The sequence below is a fragment of the Podarcis bocagei genome (assembly GCF_964188305.1).
Source record: "Podarcis bocagei genome assembly, chromosome: 6".
Classification (NCBI taxonomy): Eukaryota; Metazoa; Chordata; class Lepidosauria; order Squamata; family Lacertidae; genus Podarcis; species Podarcis bocagei.
Genome location: NC_138130.1, coordinates 48,950,310 through 48,960,743, shown reverse-complemented (window position 1 = coordinate 48,960,743; position 10,434 = coordinate 48,950,310). Strand labels below are relative to the sequence as shown.

General features: G+C 47.4%; 1 protein-coding gene across 4 annotated transcripts in view; it reads left to right on the top strand.

The window, feature by feature from the left end:
• Positions 1-387: 387 nt before the first annotated feature.
• The window catches only part of MED14 (mediator complex subunit 14), a 39,027-nt gene continuing 28,980 nt past the window's right edge, over positions 388-10,434 (top strand). For 2 of the 4 annotated variants that reach the window (XM_081199239.1, XM_081199238.1), the window contains exons 1-3: positions 388-748; positions 2,744-2,770; positions 9,233-9,338. In XM_081199239.1, the coding sequence (XP_081055365.1) occupies positions 570-748; positions 2,744-2,770; positions 9,233-9,338 (312 nt within the window). In that variant the 5' untranslated portion in view covers positions 388-569. The remainder of the gene's footprint in view (positions 749-2,743; positions 2,771-9,232; positions 9,339-10,434) is intronic. The other 2 variants (XM_081199236.1, XM_081199237.1) reach the window with 1 other exon arrangement.

The window sequence follows — 10,434 nt, the reverse complement described above, 5'->3', positions numbered from 1 at the left end:
GCAACTTTCGGGCACGACAGGCACCTCCCACTTGGGCTTGGTAGTCATGCTATGTTAGAAAGATGCAATGTATTTCTACGCCGCTTTTCACTGAAATGAATGCTACTACCGTTGGCTTCTTAATGGACAAACCGCTGCTCAAACGCAGCTACATTAAAACTTGGGCTTCCGCCAGCGCTTCCTGTGAGCGGTTCTTTCTGACTTCCTCCCTGGGAGGCTAAAATCGAGCTCAGAGTGAACCCGGAAACTTGGAACCTTTTGTCAGTCTAATAATGGGTGACTAAAAAGACTTCTTGCAGAGACGGGGGGAAGTCTATGATCCAGTGCAGGCTACCGGAAGAGGTTTCTTTCCGGTCCGTCGCTGTCCTGGGATTGCTTCCGGTGCGGTGTCCGCCCCCAGCAATGGTGGCGGCAGCCCCAGCAGCGGCGGCGCTCGGCGGCCGAAGAGGCGCGTTGTGATCGCGGCTGCTTCTGGTTGCCCGCGAGGGAGAGCCGAGCCGGGCGGGGAAAGGACGCCGAAGACCCGCTCTCATCGGCCGGCCGGCCGGCTTGTTTCGGTTCCTGCAACGATGGCGCCGGTGCAACTGGAAAGCCACCAGCTGGTCCCGGCGGGAGGAGGGCCCACCTCGGCCCCAGCTCCGCAGCCTCCGGGAACGGCGGCGGCGGCCAGCGCCGGCTTCCGACTCAGCACCCTCATCGATTTCCTGCTGCATCGCACTTACGCGGAGCTCACCGTTCTGGCCGACCTGTGAGTGCCCGGGAGCCCCTTACCCACCTGCCTGGCTTGCCCCCTTGCCTCCCCCCCGCGAGACGGTTCACTCTCCGACGAACCCGTGTTAGGCGACCTTGGCTTATGGAACGCCTCTTACCCATTCGCCCAAGAGGTCCTCCTCCTTTGTGGCTTGTTCTACGTGATGGAGAAGGAGGGTGGTGGTTTGGGGAAGCCTGATCTTCTGGTTCAGTTAGAATCTTCAGACTCTCTTCGCACGCTGTGACTCTTAGGTGACATGCCTAAGAGTCATATGTACACCCCCAAAATGTAAAGGGTGAATAGAGTTAAACAATCGTTCAACAACTTGAGTGTCATACATACAAGTGCATTTGTTAAAGAGCTGGAATTGATTCCTGGTTGAGTTTATGTTTGCTGGCAAACCTAATAAGAACATCAAGAAGATAAGGGCTAAGTCTTAAACTAAAACTTGTGTTTGCTTGATTGGAAATACTGAATAAAAAATTTCCTTCCAGTAGCACCTTAGAGACCAACTAAGTTTGTTATTGGTATGAACTTTCGTGTGCATGCACACTAGGTGACAAGGGTGCTGTGGTCCCAGTTGGATGCTGTATTTTAGTTTGAAGGGTAGCCTCCTTTCACTGCAAGTCATCTGGACAGTACAGACCATTTTGGTCCAGTGCAAGCTGTTTGTGTGTAGACTATTGAGGGACAGGTACCATTGGAAGCATCCTATGTGTCTAGATTGCAGCAAGGCCTTTGCTGTCTTTGTAATAAACAGGTTTTTAAAAAGAAATTGTATTTATACTTTTCACAAAGTTTCTATTGAGACCTCATTACAATCTCCTGTCACATAGCTGGAACTTCTGTGGTTGCTTTATTGTGGCCTTTTAAAATCAATTCCCAGTGCGGCTACGTCTTTGCAACAAGCTATTTATAGAACCATAGACTTGTAGAGTTGGAAGGGACCCTGAGGGTCTTCTAGCCCAACCCCCTGCAATGCTGGAATCTCAAATATTGTAAATGATGGGCAAAGCAGCAGACCCTCTGTGTCATCTCTGGAGTATTTCTTGTAAGTAACAGCCCAGGTAATGAATAGAAAGAAGGTTGGTTGGATGAGATTTTAAAATAATAGATAAATAGCCTTATTGAAGTTAATAGCTTTAATATATTCACATCAACTACTTATTTAGTCTCTTTCAGGAATATGCTGAATTAGGTTGTTGGCTGTGAAAGTCAGGATAAACCAATTCCTTTTTTTTACATATGCATCCACATATAAATTAGACCTATAGTCATATCTGCAAATCTTTTCAAACTTATTTTTAGTTAAGCTGCATTACTTTAAATGGGGCTAAATGGGTTCAAAATATGTTTACTCCACCTTAACTCGTTTGTGATTCATAGCACTAGCAATATAGGGCCCTCTACAAAAATATATTTCAATCTACTTTAAGTGGGATATTGTTATCTTTTTTCTGTTAACGCTTTTGTGGAAATATAACAGACCCTTTTATTTACCTTAAGTTGGTGTGGATAAATGCTCCCAGAATTAAAAAATAGTCAGTGTTGTAACTCAGCTTGTTTAAGCATCACAATAATACAGTACTGTTAGTAATAGTAAAGACACAGGACATGGAGATCTGAAATTGAATGACTGCAAGTTCACTCTTTATGATGTCAGTCACTTGTATTTGCACTGGTGTGGGAAAAACTTTTGGGGAAATCATCATCTGTTTTCAGTTATTTGGACACATGGTAGACATTTGTTTATTATCTGTGTGAAGAAGTTTGCAGTCACATACTGTAGGTATCTGCCTAAGATTTAAATGTACACCCCAAAATGTAAAATGTGAATGAGTTACAAGATTGTTTAAAAACTTGAGAATTGTACAAGAACTATTGTCAGAGAGCTGAAATTAACTCACGCTTCCTGTTTAATTTTTTTGTAGTATTTGTCAAAACATAATAATTTGATCTTTTTTTCACCACTCCAACTCCCCTTCCCAACAGATTACCAAGAAAAACAGATATGGAAAGGTGAGTAATGACAATTGAGGAGGAATTGTACTGAATTTTAATGAAAATTAGGTATTGAATCACTGGGTCAAATATTTTCTTTCTTTAACTTTACCTGAGTTAAAAAAGAATAATACAGTGTTTCAGTTTTATTAAGTGCCTAGTTTGAAATTCAAAACATTTTGGGATGGTTTACATGTAATGGCAACCATGATTTGATGCTATAAGAATGAGTTGTGGTTTTATTTTCCACCCCTGCCCAGCACTCCAACTGGATGAATTTCCCCTGTAGTACAGATCCAAATTTGCCACTGCATTCAAATCAGAAAACTATGGTTTGTGCTTTCCTCTAGATCAGGATTACTGGATTATGAAATGTCGTATGAGACTTCACACTACTGCAGAGGAAAAGTCTATGCCAATAAAGGATTAACATTTGTGTAATGTGGGTTTTAAAAAAAAAATCCCATGTAACATTAGGGTAATTTGCACTGTAAAGTTTTCTGATGCCATAGAAAGTTATCTAATTTAGCAGCATCATTATTTTTTGTTACTTTTATTTAGTAAACAAAGGTAAAAACTTTGAAACTGCCAAGCTTGCCTAATAATGTATTTGCAATTGGCATCCATTAATTTTTACTGGAATTGTAGAGTTGGAAGGGACCACGAGGGTAATCTTGTCCAACCCCCTGTCCAACTTTTGCCCAGTGTGGGGCTCAAACCCATGACCCTGAAATGAAGAATCTCATGCTCTACCGACTGAGCTATCCCAGCTTGTGGCGTGGACATTTTTCCTTATCATTGAATATCTGGAAGATCCATACAATAATAGAACCATTTGCTTGGTAGCAAATTGGGAGTCAGGTTTTCAAATAGAGAACCCATAGGTTTTATCCACTTCAGATAGAGTTAGCAATTGATAGGAGACAGACTTGTTTGAATATGGGTGGAATTATGGCCTCATGAAGATCCTGCTTCAGAATAATGCTGTGAAACCGTGGGGTTGCAAACCATGGTTGATATTAACTGTATATCAAGGATATATCTGCACAGAGTATGGTTAGGAAAATTAATCCACCTCTCCAGCCTCTCCTTATAAGATAAGAAATAGGTATTACTGGTGTCCCACTATACACATCAGCTGAGGGCAGAACTAACTTTGCCAGACTAAACCATAATCTCTTGTATGTCTGACATGTTAACCATAGTTAAGTTTAGGTTAGCATTGGGTCATGCAGCTCTCTGTGCCCATGTTCACTTGTATTCTTTGAAGATTTCTTCTAAAACTGTGAGCTTTGTAATGCATAGATATTTATCACACAGTTAAACCCTGTAGCAGTGTTTTGGTATTTGGCTGAAGGTGTAAAGGGTTAAATTGGGGCAGGACACAAAGTTGTCCCTTCAGAATCTCCAGGCTGTCACTGCTGATACTTGTCAATGACTGTAACTCAGCTCTGAAGAGTTTTTCCTGCTTTTTTTAGTGCGGCTGCTTTAGGGAATGTTTTAATTAACTAGCGTGCTGTCCTTCATTGAAAATGAATGCTTGCAGCAGTGCTCTGGTAAAACTGACTAGCAAGTGAGTCCATAAATCTCATGCATGTACTATTTTATTTGAGAAAATTAGTTAATTGGCCTCCAGTTGTTGTTGTTTTTAAAGCTTGGCAATCTATAATCAATAAAATTAGATAGATCAAACATTACAAAAGCAGTGTCAACAAAATGGAAGGCAACTGCACACAATTAAACTACTTAAAAGACAATAGAGAAGAGGGTAAAAATAATTTATTTTCTACTAAGATACCAGTATTGAAGTGGTCTGTGAGACCTCCTGAGAAGCTGGTTCAAGAGCCTTGCTGTAAACCCCATGCATGAGAAGGAGCAAGAATAGTAGTTGTTGCATAGGAAACTGTCCAGAGGGGCAGACAAAGCAAGCGTTTCTCTTGGAGGATCAGGCCACCAATAACTGTTAGTGATTATGGCTATATAGTAATCCTGATTGTGGGCTTCCCATAGGCCTCTGGTTTGTCGCTGTGAATGGCAGACTGAATCTGATAGGCCGTTGGTCTCAACAGGGCTCTTAGGTTCACAAGTTCAATCATGAGTTTGACATGCTTCTTGCAGCCAAAACCTACTTCTTCTTTTTTTTGCATACTAAATAATGACCTTTCCTGAAACTCTACAAATCAAAGCCAGCAGAAAGCCAGCAGTTTAGATGTCATGTTTTCCACGTACAAGACATAAAACTTAGAAAGCAGACTATTAATATTTAAAACTTACAGTGTCATGTTGTGCATTTATATTGAACAATAAGTGGGCTAAAACTAAAAAATATATACTAGTAATATGTAGCATCTGTATGCAACTAACTATGGGGCTAGTGCCAATAACTAGCCCCATATGATGGCTTTATTACTGGGCGTGTAATACCCAGTTGGATCGCATGCAAAACAGATAATTGCTTTGGAATTAGTTGGATAATTTATGAGAGTTCCTTCAACGAAGTTGAGCAAGTATACATGACACGGTCAAGTTAAAAACATTTTGGAGCTTCCTGCATTTTTATGCCTACATATAGGAACAGATGACCTAACTGCTCCTGTTTATCAGTAAAGAGAGCATTAGCATTTTGTTACTATGGGGCATAGAAATCTTTCTATCACGGCCTCACACTAACTGCAGCTGTACATGTACCGTATTTTTCGCCCCATAGGGCGCACTGGCCCATAGGGCGCACCTAGTTTTTTTGGGGGGAAATAAAGAAAAAAAATTATTTCCCCCCCAGGCGCAGGGTTGGGGCCGGGGGAAGCCCGAGCTTCCCCCGACCCCAGTCCCCAGAACAGGCTGCTATCCTCAAGCCGTGGGAGAGCTGCGCAAAGCCTGAAGCCTGGGGGGCACTGAGCTCAGCGTGCCCCAGGCTTCTGAGTGCAGGCAGCTCTCCGCAAGCCGTGGGAGAGCTGCGCGAAGTCGCGCAGCTCTCCCACGGCTTGCGGACAGCTTCCTGAAGCCTGGAGAGCGAGAGGAGTCAGTGCGCACCGACCCCTCTCGCTCTCCAGGCTTCAGCGAAAGCCTGCATTCGCCCCATAGGACGTACCCAGATTTCCCCTTCATTTTTGGAGGGGGAAAAGTGCGTCCTATAGGGCGAAAAATACAGTATTTAAGACAGTTTAGGGTGCAGTTCTAAAGCAGGCTAAAATTTGGTTGAGGGACATTTGGAAGCGTCGTACGTGCTTCTCTGTCAGAGAAGGAGGCCTATCAGCAGAATAGCACTTAACACTGCTGGAGGCCCCCAGTACAGCTGCAGGGAGCTCCATGAGTCTATCTGTACTACCAGCAGTGAGCAAGGGAAACAGGGCATGTTGGGGGCGGTAGAATCATAAATGCCCTTGTTCCCCTGAACCCCCCTCCCCCCATAAATAAAATGGAGCCCTAGCTATACAGTGGTGCCTCGCAAGACGAAATTAATTCGTTCCGCAAGTCTCTTCGTCTTGCGGTTTTTTCGTCTTGCGATGCATGGTTTCCCATAGGAATGCATTGAAAATCAATTAATGCGTTCCTAGGGAAACCGCCTTCGGACCAGGTCCGGGGACAGTCTGCCCCCGGACCTCTTCTGAAGGCTGGGGGGGGGGGACAAGGGCTTTTCTTCCCACCCCCAGCATTTTAAAAAACCCTGGGACAGCGGAGGACTTCTCCGCTGTCCGGGGCGATCTTAAAATGCTGGCGGGCGGCATTTTAAAATCGCCCCGGACAGCGGAGGACTTCTCCGCTGTCCGGGGCGATTTAAAAGCCCCTGGGAAGGCAGGCAGGGGGGACAAAGACTTTCGCCCCCTGCCCGCCTTCAGAAGGTGTTCCCGCCCCCCTCCCCACTTCGGAACAGCTTTCCGAAGTGGGGCGGCTGGGGCTGGTGTCCCCACCCCCCCGCCCCACTTCGGAACAGCTTTCCGAAGTGGGGCGGCTGGGGCTGGTGTCCCCACCCCCCCGCCCCACTTCGGAACAGCTTTCCGAAGTGGGGCGGCGGCGGCAGGTGTCCCCACCCCCCCGCCCCACTTCGGAACAGCTTTCCGAAGTGGGGCGGTTGGGGCTGGTGTCCCCACCCCCCCACTTCGGAACAGCTTTCCGAAGTGGGGCGGCGGCGGCAGGTGTCCCCACCCCCCCGCCCCACTTCGGAACAGCTTTCCGAAGTGGGGCGGCGGCGGCAGGTGTCCCCACCCCCCCGCCCCACTTCGGAACAGCTTTCCGAAGTGGGGCGGCGGCGGCTGGTGTCCCCACCCCCCGCCCCACTTCGGAACAGCTTTCCGAAGTGGGGCGGCTGGGGCTGGTGTCCCCACCCCCCCGCCCCACTTCGGAACAGCTTTCCGAAGTGGGGCGGCTGGGGCTGGTGTCCCCACCCCCCCCACTTCGGAACAGCTTTCCAAAGTGGGGCGGCGGCGGCAGGTGTCCCCACCCCCCCGCCCCACTTCGGAACAGCTTTCCGAAGTGGGGCGGCGGCGGCAGGTGTCCCCACCCCCCCGCCCCACTTCGGAACAGCTTTCCGAAGTGGGGCGGCTGGGGCTGGTGTCCCCACCCCCCCCACTTCGAAACAGCTTTCCGAAGTGGGGCGGCTGGGGCTGGTGTCCCCACCCCCCCCACTTCGGAACAGCTTTCCGAAGTGGGGCGGCGGCGGCAGGTGTCCCCACCCCCCCGCCCCACTTCGGAACAGCTTTCCGAAGTGGGGCGGCGGCGGCAGGTGTCCCCACCCCCCCGCCCCACTTCGGAACAGCTTTCCGAAGTGGGGCGGCGGCGGCAGGTGTCCCCACCCCCCCGCCCCACTTCGGAACAGCTTTCCGAAGTGGGGCGGCGGCGGCAGGTGTCCCCATCCCCCCCGCCCCACTTCGGAACAGCTTTCCGAAGTGGGGCGGCTGGGGCTGGTGTCCCCACCCCCCCGCCCCACTTCGGAACAGCTTTCCGAAGTTGGGCGGCTGGGGCTGGTGTCCCCCCCCCACTTCGGAACAGCTTTCCGAAGTGGGGCGGCGGCGGCAGGTGTCCCCACCCCCCGCCCCACTTCGGAACAGCTTTCCGAAGTGGGGCGGCTGGGGCTGGTGTCCCCACCCCCCCGCCCCACTTCGGAACAGCTTTCCGAAGTGGGGCGGCTGGGGCAGGTGTCCCCACCCCCCGTTCGGAACAGCATTTTAAAATCTCCCCGTGTCCCGGGAAGATTTTAAAATGCTGGGGGTCGGGCTGCCGACCCCCAGCATTTTAAAACCTTCCCGGGACACGGGGAGATTTTAAAATGCTGGGGGTCGGCAGCGCTTCGCTCCCGACCCCCAGCATTTTAAAACCTTCCCGGGACAGGGGGAGATTTTAAAATGCTGGGGGTCGGCAGCTAACGCTTCGCTCCCGACCCCCAGCATTTTAAAACATTCCCGGGACAGGGGGAGATTTTAAAATGCTGGGGGTCGGCAGCTAACGCTTCGCTCCCGACCCCCAGCATTTTAAAATCTCCCCGGGACAGAGACTTCTCTGCTGTCCCTTGGAGATTTTAAAATGCTGGGGGTCGGCAGCGAACGCTTCGCTCCCGACCCCCAGCATTTTAAGATCGCCCGGGGCAGGCGGGGGAAATGCAGGCGGGGGGGGGGGAGCAAAGACTTTTGCCCCCCGCCGGCCTTCAGAAGAGGTCCTCTTCTGAAGGCCGGCTGTGGGCGAAAGTCTTTGCTCCCGACCGCCAGCATTTCCCTATGGGCTTTCGTCTTGCGATGCAAGCCCATAGGGAAATTCGTCTTGCGAAGCGCCTCCAAAACAGAAAACCCTTTCGTCTTGCGGGTTTTCCGTCTTGCGAGGCATTCGTCTTGCGGGGTACCACTGTACCAGCATTGGCTAATGAGGTGCAGTGTGCTGCATTGTGAGGTGGGAGCAGGGGGAAGTAAAGCCCCTCACCCCCAAAAAAGGAAAGGAAAGGAAAGGAAAGGAAGAAAATCGTAGAGCACCAGCATAGAAGTACAATAAATCAAATTAATCAATAAAAAAATTGGAAATGGTAATAACTCAACTATATAATTTCCTGTCCCCACGACTGTTCCAGCTGTCCTACTACAACTATATTTCTTTGCCTTAGATATTGAATATTTGCATTGTGGTATCTCAGGGATAGCTAATCTCCTGTTTGGATGCTTGACATACTTCCTGAAGCAGTTTTTCTGTCCCCCAAGACCTCACCAATTTTGGCAACCAAACAAAACAAGAAAGGGGATACTAGAATAAAGTAAGAGGGGGTTCTGTGCATGTGAGAGTATGTATAAGAGTGTGCAGGCAGCCCCTGGAGGGTTCACCAAGAGTGAATGCAGACTTTTGGCCAAAAAGAGCTATCTAATGTGTCCGATTGCAATGCTAGTCTAGTATCTCATTCTGCATCTGGAATAATTATTGGCATATCTGATTCCCCCTTTCATGTGCTGCTTTTTTCAAAATAATTGAACTACAGATTTTCTAATGCAATTTGCTTCTTTACAGAAAAATAGAAATAGTGCAGTTTGCAAGTCGCACACGGCAGCTGTTTGTCCGATTGTTAGCCTTGGTAAAGTGGGCAAATAATGCTGGAAAGGTGGAAAAATGTGCGGTAAGTTTGATACTATTCATTAGATCTCAGCTGAAATTTACAGAGGCAAGGGATGGCTTCTGTATTTCACCCAGCTGAGGAAATAGGTCATTCATTCATTCAGCCTTTATTGGCATAATTTAGACAATAAAATCATAAAAGCAGAGGAGGAACCATAAATAAAGCATTGAGAGAATAGTTACTGACATTCCGCATGTTCAAATATAGTGGTCATAAATTTCCAAAAATATTTTTAGTAAAAAAGTTATGATTTCATTTTTTTTAAGATGCAGTGAATGATTGTCTCTTGGAAAACTTGCCTACAGCTGGGTGGACTAGAAAATCTGAAAAATAGCCTGTTCATGGTTTTATTCCTGATCTTTGGTATAGCAAAATCTTCTGTTTTCAGAATGTAGTTCTGCAGTTAGTTACAAACTAATGTAGATTAACAAATGACAGCTAAACAAAATTCTGTATCATGATGTAGATTTATATTAAATGTTGACATGCCCCCATTATTGGGAAATGTTACAGTATGGTGCATGTAATACTAGTGGCATCATATTTGCAGAAATTGTTCCTTTTCGAGATCCTTGCTTAATTTTATGTACCTTTAATGTGTTACTGTAACAATAAAGAGAAATAAGTCATTTAAAGTGAATACATGCTCCTAAGTGACGTTCGGAGCTCTGCCATGATTTATTAGGCTTTTCTAGTTTTAGGTTAGCAGTTTATATATTGTGCAAAGATTTTGGCCTGGTCAGACTTTTCTTCCTGACCTCAGCTTCTCTCTAGGCTTCTGCCTGGTTTCATATTCTGCCCCCACTTCTTCTCCCAACACCTTGCCCAGCTGAGCTGTCACTGGCTCTTAGTAATCAGAAAGCACTTCATGTAGGTAAACTGAATTTTGCCAGTAGTTAGTCTGTTTCCTTTGGACACAGGTCAGGGTGTTCTCAGTGTTACATTTCCTGTCATTCTGACTGTCTTGAACAGTGGGCTTGTTATCTTTCCCACTGTATGACACTGCTGTATGTATTTCTTGGATAAATCAGTCTACAGTGGCACCTCCGGTTGCGCACAGGGTGCGTTCCGGAGCTCCGGTCGGATCCCGAGGAAT